Here is a 23,398-nt window from a genome sequence, read left to right on the forward strand (position 1 = left end):
TTTACTTTTAACCCTCTCAGCTGTAATCGGATTGTAGATAGCGAAAAATGATCTGATTTGCATTATATTATATAAATCCATTTCCTTAGTAGTTTTCATTCTAATATTATGTATATGTGTATAGTTATTTTTATGACTTTTATTTAAAACTCCGCAAAATTATCTACATTATGGACGAGGATCAGGTTATGATCCCGCCGGATTGTGTGTCTTCCCTTGGACACTCAAGGACGATAGTCCACATCGACGCCGACTGCTTCTACGCACAGGTTGAGATGCTCGAAAACCCTGAGCTCAGGGGCAAACCCTTAGGAGTGCAGCAAAAAAACATTGTAGTAACTTGCAACTACGTTGCTAGGGAAAAGGGTGTTTCGAAGCTGATGCTTGTTGCAGGTATGTATATATACACACACATTTCATTCTACTCGACCTACTTATAAATCAAGATTTTGTATATTGCTTTCAGAGGCGCGTAAACTTTGTCCTGGCCTGGTGCTGGTGAACGGCGAGGACTTAGCTCGGTACCGCGTCGTGTCCGACAGGGTGACCGACCTCTTGCAGTCCAGGTTTAGCTCGCTGGTGGAGCGCCTTGGCCTGGACGAAAACTTTGTCGACGTTAGCGAGATGGTCAAGGCCAGAACACCCACCGCCCAGGTCGCAGGTCACGTCTACGGCGACTTAGTTCGAGAAGAGGAGGAGCAGGGCCTCGAGTGCCACTGTGGCTGCGACCAGAGGGTAAAGATCGGCTCTCAGGTCGCCCAGGTGATGAGAGAGGCCATCCGCGAAGAAGTTGGGCTTACCACCTGCGCAGGCGTCTCCTTCAACAAGATGTTGGCCAAGCTGGTCGGCAGTCAGCACAAGCCAAACCAGCAAACCACCCTATTCAGCTGGCAAGCCCAGAAGCTTCTCAGTAGTCTTCCAGGCTAGTTTATTGAGTAAAAACACAAATATATACCTCATGTTCTTTCAGTCATTATCTAATAATATGAAAAAAAAGTTTAGTATTTTTGTTTTCATTTTGCCATTTTTTGTACAATAGGACCAAAACATAATCATTTAGACGATTGACATTTTTTCTTTATGTTTATTAGTTAATTTCTATAAAAAGCATTAATTTACTTATTATAGCAAACTTGAAACATGAAGAACGCGATATTCTTGGATCTCGATATTATGCAGTTATGATTTTTTAATATTATCACAAAATTTGTATGCTATTAATTTCTTGCAATGAAATTACATATATATGAAATCAAATATTTGTTCTAAAAAATTATATAGCTCAATTCGTAGTATTTTAAATTAAAGAAAATAAAGTGAATAAATTACACTGAAGTTACTCGCACTTGCTAAGAAATAGGAAAGGCATTTAAAAGATACCCTAACAAATTTGAGTAATGTAGAAATCTGAAAAATGTATATTTTAACAAATGCCAGTGAAGTGATATTTTCCTAAACTATCGTTTGATTATTTTAATTTAAAATTAATAAATTCGCAGGAATATTTTTTTCAATAAAATTATTTTCAAATTTCAAATTCATGTTTGTTGCCAGTTAGCGAGATTTCAACTAGACTAAAAGTGTATGATTTGATTTTTCAAATTGAAAATAGCAATTCACACATAACTTTCTAACGTATATTTTTAAATATAATATAATATGAAGGATCGCTATTTTTGTCTCTTAATTTGTAGGTTAAATCAATTTAATGCAATAAGATGAATCGCCAAATTAATATTTGCAGATTGTTTTATATTGAAGAATAAAAATATTAAATACATAAATGCATAGTGGTTCATCAATTACAATTTAGAATGAAAATAATTAAATGTATTGCAAACGTTCCTAACAGACTGAAAAAAAATCATAACATGTGCATTAATGTTGTTAGGCGGAGTGAGGGCGATTCCAGGCATCGGCAGGCAAATGTCAGACTTGTTAAAGTCTGGGGGAATCTCGTCTCTCTGCGACCTTCAGCAGGCTGGTCTGGACACCCTGACGACCATCTTTGGCAACCGCGATCGCGCCTCAGTGGTACAGAAGCTGGCCTTTGGCGTGGATGACACACCCGTGAAGCCGAGTGGACGGCCGAAAAGCCTGGGCATCGAGGACGCAGTCAAGGGTGTGAACTGCGCTCAGGACGCGGAGGCAAAGATAGAGGCCCTGTCCGGACGGCTTCTAGACCTGCTGACAGCACAGCAAGACGGCCGGCTGCCCGGCACGGTGCGTCTGACCGTGCGCAAGTGGGACAAAGCGACCAAGGAGGCCAGACGTGAGAGCAGACAAGCTGCCATGCCTGCTCTGCCTCCACTCCACAGCGAGACCTTCAGAGCGAGTTCCCTGGCGAAGATGATGCCCTTGCTGAAAGAGCTATTTGCCAAGATGGTGCCAGACAAGAATGGTAAGTAAGAAATTTTAAAATATTGTGCATCAGCGTGAATATCAATTTTATAATTGCATTATTAATTATGCTAACAAAAGCTCTAAGCTTTTGTTAAAATGCAACAAATTAATCACTAGCATGATTATAAAGGTGATTATTCTTCTTAATACGAAAAAAGTAATTATTTAAATAATAAAGCATCACTGGAGATTTTTGTATCAACTTTGAAGCAAAAATATTAATTTCTGAACTGGTAATATGGTTGCTGAAACCAGTCTAGAAATTAAAATTGGACAATAAAACGTAGGAAAGCTCAAGTTTTTGTTAAATTTGTTCCCCTCTTTTGATATGGGCAACCTCCTGATAGCGCGAAAACTCTGTGTCCGAACAACATCACAAACGAATCGCATGGGCGTATTGGCCTCTCTCATTGGAGGAAGCCCAGTCCAAAAAAGGATCAGCTCGTGTTACTGCCCACGCAACGGGGTCTTTTTTTATTGAAAAGCTAGACATTCGTCACTTGAAATTATCATTTCACGCATGCTGTAAAGGTAGCGAGTTGGACTGCCGAAAGCAAACCTCCCAAAGCCAAATGGGAGGATTCAATTCAAGAGCGCAAATCAGCCCACATTCGACCCCAAACATCGCTTGGATTCTCACATAGCAAGTGCACGCAAAGCATGCCGTCAAATATGCGAGCCAATGGCTTGATTCATTTTTATTAATATTAAAATTCTAACGTCCCACTACCCTCATAAAATTTACAGCAATTTACCTCCTCTAGCCCTTGTGTTCCTATCCTAACCAACCAGTTTCAAGGTTTCGACTCACACATTTGAAAAAGCAATTCTTAATTTCACTCTTGAATATGTGTGTATTTTAGAATTCCACCTGACTCTTCTTGGCGTCGCCTTCACCAACTTCTGCGACCGAAAGTCGGGGAAAGGATCCATCAGCTCTTTTCTGCAGCCCGTGGCGAAGAAGGCTAGGTTGGATGCGACTGGAGTTGAGGCGTCAACCAGTCATGTTTTGCTCCCTCCCGAGGTGGACCGTGACGTCTTCAATGCGCTTCCTGCTGAAATGCAGGAGGAAATACTAGCTGACTGGAAAAACAGACAGCAGACTTTGCCTAGTCCAACCAAGGCCAAAAAGAAATGTACTATTAATGATTATTTCGGTAAGAAGAAATAGACTGATTTTTTTGTTCTTTAAATTCATCTTTTGTTTCAAAACCCCCATAACCAGGTGTTTGACAATTGATTTTACTTTGCAAAATAGGATATTATATTTCAAACGAGTGTAGTTAATTTAAATTGAGTTTTATTAGAGAGCACTTGATACATACACACTGCATTACACTTACCTAGCTTGTTTGATATACAAATTTAAACCTGTGATACATCTTGTTTCTTTTTACGCTACCGTTTGTGATGTGGTCAGTTTAGCTATATATGTACAGAGAGTACAACGTGAAAAGCATTTGACTCTTTTCCGCACATTTAAAAGTTGCAAAATAAATAGTACACAATGAAAAATTCTGTTGATGCAGTTAAATGTGCAGCGAATGCTTTTTTGAAGAGTAGAGAACAATTAGTTTGCGAGGTGCATCGTCCGTCAAAGTGTGAGACAATCAGGCTGAGTGCCAAGGCTTGGACAAGGATAAAAATCGCCCCGCGTTTGATTACACTGTGAATAAAGGCGAGTAATGTGTGTGAGTGATAAAGCAGCGTTAAAAGGACTCGTTAGCGCTCTATGAAACTATAACTGCTCTACAATTGTGACTTTTACTTTCGGGTCAGTCTCATTCATAAATGGTGATCTGAAAAGCAATCACATGTTACCTTAACTGGTCTCCGCAAACGTTAAAAAACACAGGAAAAACGACTGGTAAAACACTGCACTTCTCTCACTCAGCATGTGCACAATAATTAATTGTAATTCTAACACAAACAATGGTTTGGTTTTTTATACATATCAGTTGGAATTTTGGCTTAGCTTTATTTATTTACAAAAATTCAATTTGGCCTCCTTCTTGAATGAGAACACGCGTTTTGTAGTTTGTTTGGAAAATGCTCGGAAAAATCCCTTCAAAATGAGAGCATTTCACGTTTTCTTTTGGCAACATTCAGGTTTTTTCTTAATTGTGTTTATGGTCCTTACAACAATTTTTAATTGATTCAATTAATTTACATCTAGTACATACCGTTGTGCGAATCAATTTCACTGATTAACTGAATTGCGTGGGTGGAGCTCATCAAGGCTGAAATTAATGGCCACGAAACGACTAAAAAACTATTACTTCACGGGATTTTTAAATTCATCATTTCCGTGCTGAAAACCAAAATGGTAGAACCAACCAAAAAGGTTTCAGAAAAGGTCAAATCTAGATCTACCAACTCTTGAATTATTTCCAGCACGTTTTACGGCAGGAAATACACTACTCTAAAACGGAAAGCTAATGAGTTTAGGAAGATCTGATCTGTGGTAGATCCCTCTTTGTTCTTCACGAAATCAGTTAACGAAGTAAAGGCATCTTTCCACCCAAATTTTGGCACATGATGATAAGCAAAGGTTTACTCGTGGCGCGCGTACTTGCTAGCGAGCTGCCGCTGGATCCAGAAGTTGCAGTTGTCGTACGAGCTCTTGATAGCCACGTCCTGGTCCACCAGCATGATGTTGTGCGGTAGGGCGGAGGAGCGGTCGGTGCCCGAGGCGCCTGGCGGCAGCTCCTGGTGCCACACAAATCGGTAGAACGTGTTCTGCATGGCGGAGAGGTAGCGTTTCTCCTCGGGGCTGTGCGCCTCATACAGGCCCAGGATGGCGTCCATATCGGTGCCCACGTCAGCCACTCCGCCGAAGTAGCTCGTGTTGCGTGGCTGCGTCACCACATAGAAGTGCACCGACGAGGGGTATCGGTTGCCCGACTTCAAACCTGACAGACGCAAAAAAATGGTTCAATCAATTAATTTTGAGGGGGGAAAACGAAAGGAGAAAAGTATGTTTTAAAGAGCAATAATCTAAATACAAATATTTTTAAACTCGAACAAAGAATTTGAAAGCTGACAATCATGAAAAAATTAATTAGTTGTTGCCAGACTACATCCAAGAAACAATTGAAAAAATAATTACAATAAAATAGAGGCGATATTTTCTTTATTTGTGACCATAAAACGCTGAATATAACGTTAGATATAGAGCTAAAATACTTCAAAATGATCACACATCAAGAAATGTTTTAGTTCATCCCTATAGCCCCTGGCCAGGAAACAAAATAATTTTCAACTCAATTATTGTCTTTTGGCAGCTTTAGGAGTCCCATTTATGTCACGTGATTGTTATTTTACTGTTCTCTGTTTGATACCAGCAGATATTTGAATTAACAGCCGACCAGAGTGGACAAAGTAAAATTCATATTGCAAAAACTGTCCTTGTTTTGGCTTAAAAAAATCCAATAAAATAAGATAATTTGATATAAGATGATATTTGTTGTTGTTTGAAATGTGGGGATGTATGGAGCATAGTTACTCATCTGCTGATCCACAGTAAAATTATTAAATTTAAAAATATTACAAAAAATTGTTAAATTATTTCAATTTTAAATTTGTCGACAGCTAATTAAGTAGACCATTTTCCAACTAATCTCCAAAGAATTTATCAAATACGGATAAAAGCTCTAAAAATTATTTTCATGGAAGGGTGCCACATTTTTTAAAAATTTTGCTCACACCTATCCAATTAAAATAAGATCAAGTGGACAATTTCTTTGACGAGACAACTATCAAATTAATACAAATGTTAATAGATTTCTTACTTGTTGCTTTGACGGTCGCAAGTTCCTTGGCGGTCTGATAAAGGGGGCAGATGGTCCTGAGGTCGCTGATCATGGCGGCGAGCTGCACCCAAGACGGGGGCTGGTAGCGCTTCAGCACTTCGTCCAGGATGCCGACGGGCACGTTGTTTGAGCCAAGCACTGAGCCGCGCAGGTAGTTCTCAAAGTTGACTCTTTGGCTCCAGTCCTTCTTGAATCGCAGCTCATTGCTCGCCTCCACGTGTGCGGTTGTACCTGATAACAGTGAAAATTTTCATTTTTAAAAGTTCCATAATTGAGAAAAGGCTGCACATCTTTTACCTTTATAGTGCGTTCAAACAATAAATTGAGCAAAAATCAATATTCCTATGAAACCTATTATTTTTCAGATTTGTATAAATATATTTCAATCAAAACTTTTATAAATAAATTCGCAAAATGAACATAATATTGTTTCCCACTCTAAACAAAACATCAAGAAAATCTTGAATTTGAGTGCAATTATATTGCATTGTTTTAAATGATAATATTGAAAGGCTTTTCAAATCAAACTGTAAGTGGAAAATAAAGATGATAACTGACCAATGACGACCCGGTAGGGTAGTCCATTCTCCCTCCAGGCGTTCATCAAGTTCTGCCTGACGATGACGCCATCCTGGATGATCCAGTGGTGCTGATCAATGGGTGGTGGGCCGAGCGGAAGTTCTGACTTCCAAATGTTCTTGACCCAGTCATCAGGCACAGCGCCAAGGATTCCTTCAGGGTCAAGCCGACGGATGCAGGCAGCCGTGGTGCAGCCAGTTTTCTCAAAGAACTCGCGGCCGGACACCTCAGCGTCCTTCAAGGTCTGGTTGGGCAGCACACCTGAGCCGCTACTCAGCCACACCTGGTTGAACAGTCGCTGCACTGGAGCCTCGCGCCGCTTGCTCAGAGCGGTCAGAGCGATGACCAATGAGGCACCCGCCCTGTGTCCCACAACCGTAACAGTCTGGAAAGAGAGAAAACATCAGTTTTAATGAAAGGGTTTTGTTTGAGGGTGGCGAATAGTTACATCAGGGTTCCCGCCAAAGTGCTCAATGTTGATTTGTACCCACTCCAGGGCGGCGATCAAGTCAGAGAGGGCATAGTTGCCTGAGTGGTGTGGGTAGGTCGTACTGGAGATCAAGTTGGAAGCCAGGAAACCAAATGGGCCAAATCGGAACCTGAGAACGAGAAAGCAAATTGAAGTATAGGAAATATTTGAAAAATGCGACCACTCGAGGTTGTTTTCATGTTAAATATAGGAAATAATTTATTTGTCATTTCAAAACTTTTTTCCACCCAAAATAAATAATTAACAGAAAAATATAATGAATATTATATGCAATCAAATATGTATCTCCAATTATTGCATGGTTCAGCTACTGAAACCATTAAAACTTAAAAATTGTGCCAACAAAGAATACAACAGATATTTATCTCATCACTGCAGATATTGTTGATCTAAAATCCTATTTTAATTTTTTAAAAATGAAAGCTGAGGTTCAATGTAATTTATAATTTATACCAGAAAAATACACTTCAGCAAGACCTTATTAGACAAAATATAGATGACAAACCTTGGCTGAACAAAGACGACGTCCCGCTGCCGAGCCATTCCTCTGGCCGGTCGCCATGAGTTTCCTCCGACCAGCGTCTCTGAGGACACGAGGACGACGACGGGTAGTGGCGCGTCATGACTGGCCCTGCGCGTGTACACGTCCAGGGTGAGGCAGTCTTCAGAGCCAAAGCGCGAGCCGTTTCGATGCAGCTGCCAGCACTGGTTTGGCGGTGACTCAGACTCGTTCTGCCAAGCCCTGAATGTGTCGTTCCAGCACAGCTCCAGACTTCGCAGCGACTTGGCTGGTGCGAAACGCAGCTCACCCACTGGAGGCGCCGCATATGGGATGCCCTTGAACGTGTACTCGCCTTCGTCCAGCTTTCTGCATTCCAAAGAAAAAGAAAAATCATTTAAACTGTTTCTGCGTTGAAATAAATACACTAAATTGAAAATATAGTTAAAATGCAATGTTAACGTTTTTAAACTTTTGCGTTACGCTAAAAAACTCACTAAGCTATTTTTGACGAAGTTCTTTCTTAAAAACAGGCGCATATGAGATTGATTTTCATGAAGAATTATCGAGATGAACATTTGAATCGCTTCGTTAATAACTTGCTTAACTGACTTTATTGTTTGTTTTTTTGATAATAGTAACGCGAGAAGACAATAGCTCAATAATTATTAGAACTTCGTTAGTGCAACTTAACGAAAACTGAATGATTAACCCCGTTTGGACACTTATTAAAATAAATCCAGCTAAGACCTGACTATGATTGAATAGGTTATTCCGTAACTTATTAAAAACGAATTGAAATTGAAATTAATTATTATTTATAAATCAGTGTGGCAGCATTGAGCATTGTTAATACGTGCAGAGGAATTTGAATTCAGAACACGATTCCAAATTGAGTGCGCCAAGCAAAGAGCCGTATGCTTAGGTTTTAATTGAGGTCTGAATAGAGAGGCAAAGGAGCAAGAACGCCTTGGGCTGGAGCCAATTAGCGAGAGAATAGAATATGGTGAAAGAAGGCACTTGCCCTTGCACAGGACCACAAGAGGTGATGGTGGTGACGTAGGTGCCGCTGACCAGCATGCCGTTGAAGCGCGGCCGACGAGGTCCGGTAATGGCCAGGATGATCAGCAACAGCAGCAGTGATAGGAACACGATCAAACCAACTGCAACAAAACCGAACGTTCGAGTAAAATCTGGACGGATTGAGGATTCCGGTTTGACTCACTGATGAGGAAGCGGTGCTGCTGAAAGGTGTCCCTCAGGTTGCCTACCAAAGATTCTTCATCGCCTTTGCCCTCTTCAATAGCTTTTTCATTTTTCTACAAAAGCCATAGATATAGTGAGCGTAATTGGACACGTGTTCCTGATAATTTAAAAAAAATGAATTTATTTACGGAGAATCATGAATTCAGATCAATTCGAGGCAATTTAAATTTAGAAAAATAATGAAATAGAGCTGACCTGCTCTTCTTCGACGTCGTTGAGCTCAACCTTTTCAAGACCATCTTCAACGTCTTCTTCCCCCAGCTTCTGCTTCTCTGGGTCTGTTTCTCCAGCCTCCGTGTCCTTGTCCTGCGAACGTCCGATCACCATTGAAAATTTTCCTTTTGACCGAATCTGAGCACTCTCGGCCCTCAACTGACTGACTGACTCAATGTAGCATTTTTATCGATCGGGCGAGCGCGCGCCACCGACTTCACAACAAAGCATCTGAGCGCGCGATCTCACTCTCGCATGCACGCTGAAGGTTGACGCTTTTGACATTAGTATTTGACTCACCTCTCTGTCAACTCAAAAAGGGCGTCTTGTATTCAATGGGCTAGTAATTTAGGCTCTTCAAACGGAATGATTTGGTGCAACTAGTCGATGTTAAAGGAAAACAATTTATTCTGGATAAAACTGTCATATTTCAGCACGGAAGGTCATAAATATTAATTTTCTTGACATTTGAACCTATATCTTAATGGTATGGGACAGATAAATCGAAACATCATTGTAGTACCTATGATCGGTATAAAAAATTGAATAATAAATCGAGTAAAAAAGGGCAAAAGATGAAGCATCGCCTGCGAGTTGCCACAATGCTAATTGGATTGCTCGGCAGAGTGCATGACTGCACGGTAATCCATCGTTTGGCAAAGTCTGCTGCACACCGGCGTGTAAAATCGATTTTCCACGCCCTCAAACTTGGAGCGCGAAAATATTCATGCGGGCGCCCCTGTTTACATCAGCAAATTTGAGTGAGTGAGAGGAGAGGCGCTTTTGTTTTGTCACCCCAGTGGCAAAAAATTTTGAACTCAGCTGTCTCAAGTGCGATTGAATGGACAGAGGGATACGAATGCTTTTTTTTAAAATTCAACCAAATGGCTCAGCATTGTCAAAATGCCGAGGGCGGCACGAAAATTATTCCTTAAAGGTTTACCTTGCTTCTCTTTGGCCAGACGGCTTCCAGGGGCGCCCTGATAGCCTTGAGCAGCTGGGTAGTCTTGGAAATAGGAGCCGGCTTTGGCTCCTGCTCTTCCTTGTTCTCCTCTACTCCTTCAACCCCGTCTCCCTCTTTCTTCTCCTCGTCGGCAGTCTCCACGCCGCCCTCAACATCGTGGTCACCAGTCTCTTTCAGCTCCACCGGCTCGCAGCCCTTTTGACCAGGAGAGCAGAGAGTTTATGTTAGCAGGAGCGACGATGGCTTTTGCGCAAGACATTAACTAACCTTATTGGACTTTTTGAATGGCATACTGGGCATCTTGACCTTTGGAATCTTTGAGAGCACCTCTTTGGACCAGGAAATGGCGGTGGGCTTTTCGCCCTTCTCTTCGCCATCCTCGCCCTCGGGTTCTCCCTCCTCAGTCTTTGTGGGAGACATTGGTGGCACCTCTTCACCCTGGAGGAGCTTCTTGTCCTCCTCATTTTCACCACCTTCGTCGGTTTTCTTATCCTTTTTTGAAGGGAGCAAATATATAAAGGATAAGCTACTACACTGTCAAAACATTTGGCTTCAGATCTTAGCTACATTTTTTTTAAAAGAAACAGAAAATTGTTTCATTCTTATTTTAAAGCAAAAACTCTTAACCGAACTAAAAATTCTCTTCTGTGAAACCCATTAGATTTTAATTTTCTACCTCAATCGCCAGAATATTGCAAAAAGTACATTTTTCTAGTAGGTAATAGTATTTTCTTTAAATTGTTTTATTAATTCACTTGGTGAAATTTTAGAAATAAATGCTTCAAATAATTTTTGTACTTACTTTTCTATCCTTTGATTTGCTCCTACTGAAAAGAGGTGGTATTTTGCTTTTAATGTTGGAGAGCCCCTTCTTAAGGCTGCCTCCCTTCTCTTTGGTCTTGGTTTCACCAGCGGCCTCGTCCTCCTGCTTGGACTCTTCGCCGGCATCCTTGGCTGCCTCACCGGCCGCCTCATCAGAGGGTGGTGGATCTGGTGGGTCAGCTGGAGGTACGTCCATGTCCTCGGCTAGCCGTTGTTTTTCCTCCTCCTGGATGTCCAGCTTGTCCTGGCTCTTGCTCACATTTTTCGCTATTTCGCTCATCTGCAGAAATGTAAAAAAATCAAATTTTATTTTAAAATATTTTTTACTGGGGATTTATAGCCATGTAAAAGTTGTATGGAAGATATGATTGAGTTCATGAATGGATTGCGTTGCGTGTAAAAGGGCAATTATCGTCTCTGTCTGCCATATACCCATTTGCTTTCAACGTTGAGTCAACACGTACCCTCTTAAATTGTGTAACCGTAATATAACTATATTACAATCAAGATTCCAGCGTCGGGTTCAGGGTCAGATCAGAGCAACTTTCTATTTGATCCGATGAGAAAGAAAATGGAAAAAATTGATAATTTTTTACTCCTCGCTCTCCTCACAAAGAGAAAATTACCCGTAATTTGACCAAAATTGGATTGGACCTCGTCACAATCAATACTCATACGGAATTCCTCTTCTTATAATTAGATCTGTTTTTTGTGGGCATGTTTCATATTTTGGTCCGCACAAAGGAGCTCGTGGCGCAGTGCAATAAGCAACAAAATTGCAAAAATGGTTGCACATACAAGCGGCGTAAGGGTCATGCCTCGCTGGCCGCAGGCCAACGCTGCCGCTGCGGCCGACAATGGCATCAAATGCGCCGGCACAACAGAATAATAATTTACGCTGCCTGCAAAAACGCCCGATGGAACAGTGATCACATATTCGTTCAAACCGACTTCAGCGAATGCCGCATCGAATTAAAGCAACCGCACAATTTAATTTTTTAAGTGGTTCTAGCAACATTGGAAGTGACGTTTGACCGCAACAATGTTTCAGTTCTCTCCTCTTCAGCTTTGGCTCTTAATGATCACAATCGCCGCGAGTGTGAACCGGACTGTGTCTGCTCAAAGAAAACGGCGCACAAAGGGCCGAGCGGTTGCACGTGCGTGTGCCTTTGGCAAAGAAAACGATTTCGCGTGTGCCAAAGTCGGCAGGCCGGATGAGAACGAAAAGAGCCACAGGTGGTACACACGCCCATTCTATTCAACAAAACTTTGTCGGCACTGCTTTTAATTTGCATATTGTTCAAAAGGACTTGAACTGTTTCAATTTTCTGTTGAAATTCCAACCTCAAATCAAAATTAATAGGAAGATTTGATGTTGCTACTGTGCTTGAATCAAAATATTTCGAAGAAAGAAAATGTAAGCCCAATTATCAGGGTTCAAATGTAAATAACCTATTATATATTAAGAAAATCAATAAAATACATATATTACAATGGATTAAGATAAATTAATAATAAAACTTCTTGCTTCACGTTTGTTCCAGTTTCTACAAATTAAAAAGGTGCCTGAGAAAGGATATATCATACAAATTACTATTAAATAATTCCTTTCAAATTACCTCAACCACGGTTGTTCCTTTTGAGTAATTCACGGTCGAGTATTTCAATCTATCCTATTGCATGTATTGCATAGATCGTAAAGCTATATAGGAACGATTAAATGGTATCTCAGGTCTTATGCAGGTGGGCCGCATGTATTACGCAGGAAATAACCTCTGATCCGATTTTCCGCTCGTGCCTCTGGCTGAAATTTTGGCCGGGGTAGTGCGAGGTGTTTGCGCGCTGAAACCGCGCCCTTTTAAAGCTTCTCCAGCTTTTCATACCCATTTGATTGCAGCTCTCGTCACGCTTACGAGTACTAACTTTTTGCTGCTGCTCAAATTTCGACTTGAATTACTCTGAACGCGATACGCCCTCGCTTTTTCACGGCCGCTCTTCTTGCTCGCAAAGCAGCCGAGAAAATACATGCTTTACTTTGCAGAGGCGCGACAATCTTTTTATGGCAATCCACCTGGGACGCTCACGCCGAGGAAGTCTTCCATATTTTACCACTTCCGACTTGTTACGAGGAATTTTTTTGACGTAAACCGGGTTTGAAAACTAATAATGAGCTTTGTTTGATATTGCGAGAAATTCGAAAGAAAAAACAATAAACAGAGCGGACTACAAAACCTTACACGCGGAAAATTAAAGGGTCGATACTTCGCTTTCCACGAAAACAGTTTTCTTAATTAAGGAGGAGCGTCTTATCGAGTTCTTGATTCGTGTATCAATTGAGCCATGCTTCAAGACTATTATACGGATCGTGACTTTGAAAAAGAAACGCGAGAGCAAGAAGGGGGTCCCGCTCAAGAAGCCATCATCTTTTCACTCTTGAAATACAAAAAGGGAGTCGCGCCGTAGGATTAATTTGACGTGCTCAACTCTCGTCACATGGGATATATATTAGTCCGATTCAATATACAAATCAGCTGAGCAAGCAAAAGGTCATACACCCCGTGACAAATGTGACACTTAAAATTCCACTCGAAACTCATGCGCTTGTTCATATGAGGGCTGACATTCCATTGCCAATTATTGACGTTTCAATCACAAGCAGAGAGCAATGGAAGTTGATTTCTATGTAAATTTTGGTTCATCATTTTACTGGAAAATAATAATTGTGAGACGTATAAAATTAAGAAATAAGAAACAAATTTGATATTATACAATTTTACAAATATGCGATTATATATATATATGAAAGCTATATACCGAACCATTATAATTATTCAAATATTATTGTGCAACTCTGTGTTTGCTCGCGTAATCAATTCAAAAGATTAGTTTTCGGAATTGTTCCCGTTTTGTGCTGATGACATAATTGAGTCGCTAGGGAATCAGAAACTGGATCCGCACGCGTCTGCTTGGCAATGTCGCGGTCTGTCGCACGCACAATGTGCTCCTCTCAAAGCAATGACGTGTTCGCCTATTAAAAATAGAGACTGGAGCCTCCTGCAGTTCCTTCTGCGCTTTGCCTGGGGCACTATTGGGAATAAATATGGCAGTAACTCGATTTAAAATTCGCTTTATAGACACAATCCGATTAGAAACCATGCAGACAGCAAGAGAAACAAATCAATTTCTGCGCAACTTTTGCTTTCGCCTTGAGTCGAAAATAAACAGAAGCCCATAAAAGTTATTGACGGGTTTCGACTGTTTGCAGATCTGCAAGTCAGGTGAAATAATATTGTTCTGGATTTATTTTCACTCTCGTTTCTGAACATCGAGCGCACCGGGGCACGCGTTGTAGTACACATGCTTGGGTGTGGCAGAGTGCAGGCACATAGCGTGGAGAATGATGCACCAGCGAAAGCTAGGGGAGTGCACCAAGAAGATGCAGGCTGCCGCGTGATCTCTTTTCGTTGCTAGACTAAATAAAACTCCCGGGGCTTGGGAAACTTAAACAAAAATGGAAACAATTGTATGGCTGGGAAATCAAGCGATGAGTTATATTTTTATTTGCTAGCAAACAGTGCATGTTTTTATTTATAGAAAGGCTACGGATATATCCTAAAAAATGCCTCAAATATTCCATTTAAATCCCCATGCGGAAATAATATTTAATCAATCAGATCCAGCAAGATTTTATTTCAAAAAGCTTTATCTGAGTTTGTCTTGTGAGCAAAGGTTTTTTATTAAATGCTCTAGCACAGCCATAAAATGTCAAACATATTTAAATGATTTAGAATTCCATGTCTTTCAGCTGAAAAAGTAATGCTTTTTATTAGTGGGACTAATAGTTAAGAGATAATTTTAATAAATATATCTTTACTGAACTGATATGGTTTTGTGCTGCAACTCGCCGCACAGCAACCAATTATGTCACAGTTTCAAGAGCTCACAAAACAGTTTCATCAACATCATCAAAATGGCAAAATATTTCCAACAAATTTTGAACTTAGCAAAATTCACACGTATTCTAAATTTTCCATTATAATATCCGGGCCTCAAACTTTCTTTCAATTTGGCAAAGAGTTTTGGCGGCGCGCGTGCATTCATTTCACATATGGAGTCCGCGTGAATAAATAAAAGCAGCGCAAAGGGTGGAAAAGGCGCGTCTCGTCGCACCCGGCGCGTGTTTTGCCTGGTACGAGCGTGCGCACCCTATCCACCCCTCCGAAAGGCACAGGGGCGTCGTCGTCTCTTTCTCTTGCGCGGCGCGTGAGAGAGCGAAAGCGATCGATACGCGTGAAGCGGCCAGCGAGAGACGAGAGAGCGCAAAAAATATGGAAAACGAGGAAAGTGATAATCAGGTTCAAGGTGCGGGGGAGTGCGTGCCACGAGAGCGGAAAATAAATTCCCATTAAGAGAAAATCCGATGATAAGCACAAAGAGTGCCATAGAAAGTCAACAGGCGCCAAACTATAGACAGTTGTTGAATGAAGTCGCATTAAAAAAATATTTATTCAAACCACTTGTTTCTTAAGCGATAATAATAAATAAATATCATATATATTTTAACACTTTCACGAAACCAAACACACAAAGTATTCCAAACTACGATATTTTTGCATTATTAAATATTTTAAAATCTTTTCAATGAGGTAATGAATGAATATTTATATTTTCAAGAGATAAAATCCGAATCTGAACCTTTCGAAAATTGCATTATGTCGTGGCCTGAAGGTGGTTGCGTTAAAATTTCCGCTGACTAAATCACTGTGATATCCGCTTGGTGCAACCTCCAAACTACCCCTTTGGTGATAAAGGTGGTCTAATTTTAGCACATTCGCTTGTCGCTGAGCTAACATTTCACTTTTCCCTCTCAATTGGGCGCTGACGAGGCAAACGGGGCACTTGTTTGCGCCACCCCTCCCACCCCCAGCCCTCAAGGGTGGAAAAGCGCGCCAAACCAGGGGTCAGGCACTTTCGGCCGCCGACAGGCTTTTCCGGAAAAGCGTCAGCCGTTTTTCCGACCGGGTGAGCGACCCTGGAGACAAAAGGGGCGTCGAGTCGTACCTTGCTGGGCCTGCTTCAGCCTGGGTGACACTGCTGGCGGGCCGAAATTCGCACCACTTGACGAGCTGCTAGACGCGCACGGGGTGTCTCTGCTTCTGACTGCAAACGCCGACTGCAGCAACAACAAACCGGCTCTCCACTGCCGAAAGAGCCAGCCAGCAAGGGACGCCGCGCGCTGATTATTTTCCTCTCCCTGCTCCGCTGGCTTCGCTCGCACTGCGCCGCCACTGGGTTCTTCTGCAATCGAACATCGATGCACGCAAGGGTGGACACGGTGGCCTGCAAAATATTATGAAACACATTTTACTAATCGAGCACCTCTTGAAATTCGTTACAAATATACTTAACAATACTTCAGTTAGTTCCTTTTGGCACATAAAATAAATAACATTGATCAGGTTGATTTTAACTTTCAAATTCAAAACTTAAGTTTCTGCGAGCACAAGGAAGAGGATTTTTAGATTATATTTCTGCTAAAAATAAATTCCGATAACTAAAAAATAGGCAATTACAAGCCCATGCCAAAATTTCAACCTTTTTGTGCCGAAGAAAATTTTTTGACGTTTAATTTTTAAGGATTATCGGAAAAAAACCTTGAAATATTGAACATATTTAAACAAGGACCTCGAGCCATGATAACCATATTTACACACTTGAAATTTTTCCATAATACTTCGCTACTGTGTTTTGTGCGAATCGAGATATCAACATCGATTGCAGCCGCCCGTTTGTCTCGCCTGCGCGCCTTCAGTACGAAAGGGAACAGCAGCCCTCCTATGCCTCCCTTTCTGCGAAACAGAGGGTTGCTGCCGCTCTTCCACCCCTCCCGAAACGTGTTTGTGTGTGTGCGTCCCACTAGCTCCTCATAATTCGGCCGCTACTGCAATTTTATTGCTCTCCCGCTGCTCCTGATAGCAAATGTTTGCTTTTACCGCCAAATGTACCTCTCCTGTGGACCGGTTTATCCTTTTCCTTCCCGCGATATCGGAACGCAGCATTCTCAATTAGCCCTTTAAACTTGAAATAATGCACTCTCCGATTTGCTCCCGGAGTCAAGTAGTGGATGTGCACGTTGCTTTTACGAGACTTCCTTTTGCCACCACTGTGATTTTCCCCCATAATTTACAATTCCGATTTCGTTTGTTTCGTGTTCTCATCACTTCACGGTTTGTGATCGCGGGCCGGAAGGCGCGTACAGGATAATTTTTATGATTTTTATTGAGCAGGAGCTAGACGGAAGAAGAGCAAGCACAATATGCATTTCATTCCTTTTTAGATAAGCAGATACAAAAAATTTAGAAACCATGGAAGCAATTAAAATATATTAAAAATATCAGTTAGAAAGCTAAATAATATTTGTGATATTTGTTCTTGTCGTAATCAAAAGTAAATATCTATAAAGTCACATTATGATAAATTTATAGCTCCCAAAAATAAATTTGATTCTGATCACGTAGCTCAATAAAGAAAATGAGTCTTAAAATTTGATGTTTTTCTATCAACTGCAAGAAGCGTGTTTTTGTGTGTCACCAACGTCAAAAATAAAATTTGGAACTTTTGGGTGCCTTCACTACTACGTTTTGAAACCACGAACCCAACTGAGTGTGGGGCTTTACTTTGAATTTTACCAGTTTCACCTCCTGGGAACACAAAACGCGACGACGGCTGTCGGTCGCTCTCTCGCTAATGAGTCGCTTTTGAAAAATTCATGCTTCCAAGTCGGCGAACATGCAAAGGAACGTTTACATACCTCCATGACACTGACGAAACTGCTATACCCACTCGCAGATAAAAATCGAAATCAGGTGCCACATTTTTTTTGTGAATTTTAGAGTAGAAAATAAAATCTTAATGGATTGAAGCAGAAATAAAAGAAATTAAGAGATTTTAAACATTTTTTAATTTAAATTGGGCTGGCATGACTGAATCGTTTTGGTTGAGGATTAATCTATTTAATTAATCTTTAGACACAGCATAAGAATAAGAGCATTAATTCAAATTTTGAACAACGCATTTGCAAACAAAATTATCGGAGTCTGTAGATGTATTGATATTGTTAGAAAATTATGACTTGAAAGTCATTAATTTATCATAGCAAATAACATTAAAGGGGCAAACAATAACTGTTAACTGAAAGGATGTGCCTGTCAAAAATTTGACAAGACAAAAAAAATGATCATAAATATAATATAGCTGAGATTTATAGAATATTTGAAATCACAATTCAGAGCTGACGAGCTGACGAGTGGTAAATCAAAGAAACTACTGAATACTATCTGCTGATTTTCTACTCCAATTGTGAATAGAATAATCCACTCCACCAGGTGGATGTAAATTCGTTTCGAATTCTGAATGAAAAGGGCCGCAGGGGCAGTTGACATTACACGAAAAATAATATATTATAGGGTATAAATGGATTTGAGATAAGAATCTCAAACGCAACAGAAGGCACAAAAGAGAACACGGAAATCGCGTGTATCCAAGCCCTGCAGTTGTTGTAAAATTTGTTTTTCCACGGAAGTTTGAGTTCTGGAGAAAAAAGCTGAATCAATCAAAGAGCAAATCCGGCACGCTAATGTTGGGTGTGCGTGACATTGGTGACCAAACGCGCAATTGAAGGGTTTCAAAGTGAAAGCTTTGGGAAAGCTGCTTTTCGTTGAGTAACAGGAAAATAATGGTCTACGTGCGCCAATTAATTGCAAGGAAGCCAAGTAGTGCGCTGCGCTATTGAATAAAACCGCATGACCCATAATTAGTTTAATATTCAGCGAGAAAATCGCGGATTTATACAATTTTTTGTGGCCTCTGTTCAAGATTTTATACGGCTCTGTACATACGCAATTATATTATGTATGTATTCTGGGATTCAAGTAATGCAATCATAAAAGTTAGGATAACAGAATAATAAAAAGAGCACAACAATTCTAATACTTTCGAATATAAATAATGTAATAAAAAAGTTCCCATACCGGGAGTCGAACCCGGGCCGCCTGGGTGAAAGCCAGGAATCCTAACCGCTAGACCATATGGGACTGTTGAGGGTGTAATATGTTAGTGACCAAGTGTTTTCCAAACATGTTCATACAAGTTAATTCTGAAAATCAGCGCTCACTTTGCTATGTGTATTCGTGGAGCGAGAAGCGAGAAGTTTTAATTCTTTCATGGCACCACGCTGCACTGCTGACTTCAATTAGAGGCAAAAAAGGTAGATAATATTATGCTTGTATCTATATTGAATTTTTTTACGTGTGTATATCATTATATTATGGCAGACTCGCCATTTTCGCCCAACTCACACTCCTCGCTAGGATAGGGCATTAACATTCATTGATTCTTCCCAGCAGAGCGAGAAGTGTGAGTGATCATGCCGTACACAAACATGCATAAATGTGGACATTTCTATCCGAAGAGATTGTTCATTTGTTTTTTACGATTCATAAAATATAGAAGAATTGATTTGAGGAAGTTGATATACATAATAAATGATAAAATGATCAAGCATTACATGTACATATGTATACATACAAATCACACATTGTTGATGCACCCGACCGAAGCTGTATGTACCTGCATTAATGGCCCTCATAGATGTTTTATTAATTTTTTTTATTAAATTTACATGTAATTTTGAATCTTCATCATTGCCCAGGAAAATAAGTAGTTTAGTACACTTTGCACTTACACATGCATGGCTAAAATGTGCATGTATGTACATATTTTTAATATGAAAGGTGAACTGAGAGCAATTTTAATGTATGTATGTATATAATATGTTATGCATTAATTTTCAATTTTATAGGGGGTTTTTTATTAATAAGCTAAAATCACAAATATCATTGACTTTAAAATTTCTAGGTCCGCCCTAAGAATAAGGGAGTGCGTTTCTGTATAAAAATTTTATTTCAATATTATGAATATTATTATGTTATAGTCTATAAACATCAATAATTATATATAATTCTCGTCAATCCTACAACGAGACGGAAAACTGTCTGAGTGTCTGATACCTTTATTCATTTTAGTCCTGCCCACGCCCACATGAAAATAAAATAATGGTCAATGATATGTATTAATAATATTATTCATATTATTACTATCATATTATTCATATACATAATTATGTATCAACGTGGGCTTTCACATTGGCAATAATAACCATTGTGTTGAAACGAGCGCTGAAGTGACAAGTCGGTCGGTAGCCAATCAAAAGGCGCTGTTGTGGTCACGTGAGCGAATAAGATAGACCGGCGCCGCAGTCGACCACCTGACCGACGATAACAAACCTGCTAACTCGGCGTGTACGCTCTCGTTGCATGCCATTTTCGACAAATTTACTGACAGATCTCGCACAAAATGATGAAAGATCAGGTAAGAAACAACCTCAGCTCGAAATCCCGATAGATACAATTTCTTTTACTCGTAGGAGCCGATTCTGCCTGAGAGACAGATGTTCAAGACGGTGTTTTCATATTGTGTGCTGATCATTGCGGCGCCTGTGCTCACCTTCTTCCTGGCAAAGTACTACTTCTTTGACCTGATGTTTGGTGACGGTGTTCCCAGCAATGTTTGGTCGGCGCTCAGTTCAGTGGTGGTGCTTCACGTCGCACTCGGCCTCTTCATATACCGCGCGTACTCAGAGGCGACGATAACAAAACCCACCACTAAAGAGGACTAAAAGAGACTATTCCTCCATTTGCAATGCAGACTAGTCCCTTCACTTCTGACCCCTGTATTATAATTATATGTTATTATCTATTGTGTTAATGTTCTGTCACTGTGAATCATTCATTCGTGTGGTTGAATAAATTATAAATTTTGTAACATTTTTGCCTATTTTGTGAACGCAATTCAGTCCTATGACCAATTTCCTGTTTTCTAAATATTTTTTCAATATTATCAACAACAAATGCGTGGAGCAACTAATATTGAAGACAAGTAATTGCCTACTGCACAATGTTTTTTACAAGAGTTTTAAAACAAAAAATTTACAGTGTGAAGCATGAACTACAATTTTGCCATCGGCCAGAAGTTAACCCTTACGTGTTTTAACACTCCTTTGACGCACCACAAAACCGGCTTCTTTCATTCATTCAACACAGACAAGACCAGGATCACTCTGACCGACGTTGTCTACTACCCCTCTGGAGAGCGTCACCCTAAGCAGTCGCACTTCTTCTCCAGCGAAGTAAAATCAAGTAATGTCTAATGAGAGCATTCAAATTTTACTAATATATTTTTGGAATAATCGATATTTTACTTTGGTAGTAACTGCTGAGAAGCCAAAGAACGGAATGAAAGCTTTCATCGACCCTGAGGTGGGGCGGAGCTTGGCCTTCTGCAAAGGTCCTAGTCATCCTCATCTTTCATACATGTACAATCAGCCAGAGCGTGGACTGCCTCGTAAAGTATTATTCCATCATTACATCATTAAGCTCATACTCGCTTAATGTAGATCCTGACAGAAAGCTTCGACCAGACTATGAGAAGTTTAGTCAAAAATATGAGACATTCCAGGTCATTGCAGAGAAAGATGAGCAGTTTGAGCAGGCTGTGAGTATACTGATATAGTGTCAATCTTAGTTGCCATTAATATTATATTGGTGGTTTTAAATTCCAAATTTGTCAGTATTGCTATAATTCCTCTTTCCCTGAATAAGTGAGTTCCGAAAAGAAGTGAGTCCGGAAATGTACCAGCTGCAGTCAAAGCTTTTGGGCCGGTGGCGGCTAACAAATTTTTAAAAGTGAATTTTGATTTTTCCTTCGGCACTTTTCGATATTTAACTTTTTGTCTAGCGGCTAGCGCAGCTTTGTCAAATTTACGGTGGCTGGCTGCTTCCCACATAACTCAAAATTAGCGGTCTGGCGCTGCTGGTTGAGACTTCAAACCGTTCTATTTGAAGCTGCTCTTAGGAATGATCTGGCCCATCTGGCCATTTACATGACAAGACATGCATTTTGTAATATTTTTCTGTTTCCCTCAATTGCAGATGAAGACGCTTGAAGGATGTCAGGAAGTTGGTGTGGCCTTTGAAGGCAAGCTGATGGGTCGCTTTGGCCAGTTGTGCTGGGTTAACTTTTCGGACGGCCACACGTCGTACCTCTTTGATGTCTTGGCGCTGGGCCTGGATGACGCCATTGTCAGCATCCTGAAATCTGAAAAGGTGCTCAAGATTGTCCACGACTCGCGTCTTGTCTCTGACTGTCTCATGCACAAACACGATCTAAAACTTGTCAACACGGTGGACACTCAGGTGAAGTGAAAATTTTAATATCTCTTCATTTCTAACCATATTTTCGGCCAGGTGTTTGACTTGATGATCATGAGAGCCAAAAGGGAGAACTGTCCTAGCTATGCTAGTGCTTTGAACGAGTGCCTCAAAAGTTACCTCGGTATTTCGGAAATGGTGCTGCTCACTCCATTTGTTTGGGAAGAGAAGATTAAGGTTTGGAAATCTGTTTAACCTCTATTGCCATTATTTTTGATGGGTTTTAATCTCTCGATTCATGAAGAATACTCTGTGGATTAATGTTATATTCAGGCATATGAATTACACAAAGCTAGGTGAATCCCCTTGTTTCTTTAGCAAAGTATTGGTTTTATATATTTAAAAAATATACATATTCTTCTACATGCTTTTTATGCGCCCTAAGCTGTTATTTTTTTTTTAATCAACTTGTGTTTACGTAACTGTAATGTATGAGTCAGGCTTAATTTTCATTTTTGCTTCAGGACGAGACTGCTAAGTGGGCTAAGCGTCCTCTGGCTGACCTGGAGTTGGAGCTAGCAGTGCAAAATGTGGCTTTCCTCAAGGATCTGTATGCTAAAATGCAAGTAGTTTACTTTGAACCTGTTAAGGTTGGCTCTGAGTTCTACCTGAATCATGTGTCCTCTATGACTGACAAAGAAGCTGAGAAATACAATGTGAGAACTCTTGATGCTTTGTTGAAATCTTACGTTTCAATATATTTTGCGCTGCAGGCAATGGGCCACCTGACTCCAAGGCAGCTCTACTGGGTTTGCAGGAACAAAAATAGTGAAATTATAAAGCGGAGAGAGTGATTTAAAGTGGCTCTCACCACTTTGAGAAGCAATGACTGGTCACCACTTCTTTCAACAGCAGCTCCATTTCCATTCATTATTTCAAATTGTTTTAAATTAAATCTTTTATCCAGATGAAATGTCCAGCTAAAGACTTTTATTTAAGGTTTACATACTCTGTTTATTGCTCTGGGCCTGCAGAGAATAATTGCCCTATATCTTCCCACATTGAAAAAATATCTCACAATTT

General features: G+C 40.4%; 4 protein-coding genes and 1 non-coding gene across 6 annotated transcripts; 3 read left to right on the forward strand and 2 right to left on the reverse strand.

The window, feature by feature from the left end:
• PolI (DNA polymerase iota) lies at window positions 1-3,596 on the forward strand. The gene is made up of 4 exons (XM_065478016.1): window positions 1-393; window positions 467-922; window positions 1,892-2,401; window positions 3,267-3,596. Exons 1-4 carry the CDS (start codon window positions 171-173, stop codon window positions 3,572-3,574), a joined length of 1,497 nt encoding a protein of 498 aa, XP_065334088.1. The 5' UTR covers window positions 1-170; the 3' UTR covers window positions 3,575-3,596.
• A 90-nt stretch (window positions 3,597-3,686) lies between these two features.
• On the reverse strand, window positions 3,687-16,333 carry Nrt (Neurotactin). Its single transcript, XM_065478015.1, has 12 exons — window positions 16,110-16,333; window positions 11,029-11,328; window positions 10,494-10,718; window positions 10,206-10,421; window positions 9,245-9,355; window positions 9,009-9,102; window positions 8,808-8,946; window positions 7,790-8,152; window positions 7,243-7,393; window positions 6,774-7,179; window positions 6,195-6,446; window positions 3,687-5,315 (listed from the first exon to the last, which is right to left on the reverse strand). Exons 2-12 carry the CDS (start codon window positions 11,326-11,328, stop codon window positions 4,957-4,959), a joined length of 2,616 nt encoding a protein of 871 aa, XP_065334087.1. The 5' UTR covers window positions 16,110-16,333; the 3' UTR covers window positions 3,687-4,956.
• Window positions 16,334-19,069: 2,736 nt separating this feature from the next.
• On the reverse strand, window positions 19,070-19,141 carry TRNAE-UUC (transfer RNA glutamic acid (anticodon UUC)). Its single transcript has one exon. It is a non-coding gene; the product is annotated as a tRNA-Glu (tRNA).
• Window positions 19,142-19,201: 60 nt separating this feature from the next.
• LOC135937898 (piRNA biogenesis protein EXD1-like) lies at window positions 19,202-23,294 on the forward strand. Of its 2 annotated transcripts, none has more exons than XM_065481237.1 (8): window positions 19,202-19,314; window positions 21,101-21,304; window positions 21,375-21,509; window positions 21,562-21,659; window positions 22,097-22,360; window positions 22,412-22,552; window positions 22,840-23,031; window positions 23,089-23,294. In XM_065481237.1, the coding sequence occupies exons 2-8, from the start codon at window positions 21,109-21,111 to the stop codon at window positions 23,167-23,169; spliced, it is 1,107 nt and encodes a 368-aa protein (XP_065337309.1). In that variant the 5' UTR covers window positions 19,202-19,314; window positions 21,101-21,108; the 3' UTR covers window positions 23,170-23,294. The 2 variants fall into 2 exon arrangements, with proteins under 2 accessions (XP_065337309.1, XP_065337307.1); XM_065481235.1 differs by lacking the exon at window positions 19,202-19,314 and adding an exon at window positions 20,920-21,044.
• Window positions 20,340-20,932, forward strand: LOC135937899 (vacuolar ATPase assembly integral membrane protein VMA21 homolog). The gene is made up of 2 exons (XM_065481238.1): window positions 20,340-20,477; window positions 20,533-20,932. Exons 1-2 carry the CDS (start codon window positions 20,463-20,465, stop codon window positions 20,782-20,784), a joined length of 267 nt encoding a protein of 88 aa, XP_065337310.1. The 5' UTR covers window positions 20,340-20,462; the 3' UTR covers window positions 20,785-20,932.
• Window positions 23,295-23,398: the final 104 nt, after the last annotated feature.

Source organism: Cloeon dipterum, chromosome 2 (assembly GCF_949628265.1).
Source record: "Cloeon dipterum chromosome 2, ieCloDipt1.1, whole genome shotgun sequence".
In the NCBI taxonomy this organism is placed as follows: domain Eukaryota; kingdom Metazoa; phylum Arthropoda; class Insecta; order Ephemeroptera; family Baetidae; genus Cloeon; species Cloeon dipterum.

Coding starts and splice junctions, on each gene's coding strand:
- PolI (XM_065478016.1), top strand. CDS start 171: ATGGACGAGGATCAGGTTATGATCCCGCCGGATTGTGTGTCTTCCCTT. Junction 394..466: donor GAAGCTGATGCTTGTTGCAG/GTATGTATATAT, acceptor TATTGCTTTCAG/AGGCGCGTAAACTTTGTCCT. Junction 2,402..3,266: donor GATGGTGCCAGACAAGAATG/GTAAGTAAGAAA, acceptor TGTGTATTTTAG/AATTCCACCTGACTCTTCTT.
- Nrt (XM_065478015.1), bottom strand. CDS start 11,328: ATGAGCGAAATAGCGAAAAATGTGAGCAAGAGCCAGGACAAGCTGGAC. Junction 10,719..11,028: donor GCAAATCAAAGGATAGAAAA/GTAAGTACAAAA, acceptor CCTTCAAAAAAG/GATAAGAAAACCGACGAAGG. Junction 9,356..10,205: donor TCTGGCCAAAGAGAAGCAAG/GTAAACCTTTAA, acceptor GGACGTTCGCAG/GACAAGGACACGGAGGCTGG.
- LOC135937898 (XM_065481237.1), top strand. CDS start 21,109: ATGAACTACAATTTTGCCATCGGCCAGAAGTTAACCCTTACGTGTTTT. Junction 22,361..22,411: donor TCAACACGGTGGACACTCAG/GTGAAGTGAAAA, acceptor ATTTTCGGCCAG/GTGTTTGACTTGATGATCAT. Junction 23,032..23,088: donor AAGAAGCTGAGAAATACAAT/GTGAGAACTCTT, acceptor TTTGCGCTGCAG/GCAATGGGCCACCTGACTCC.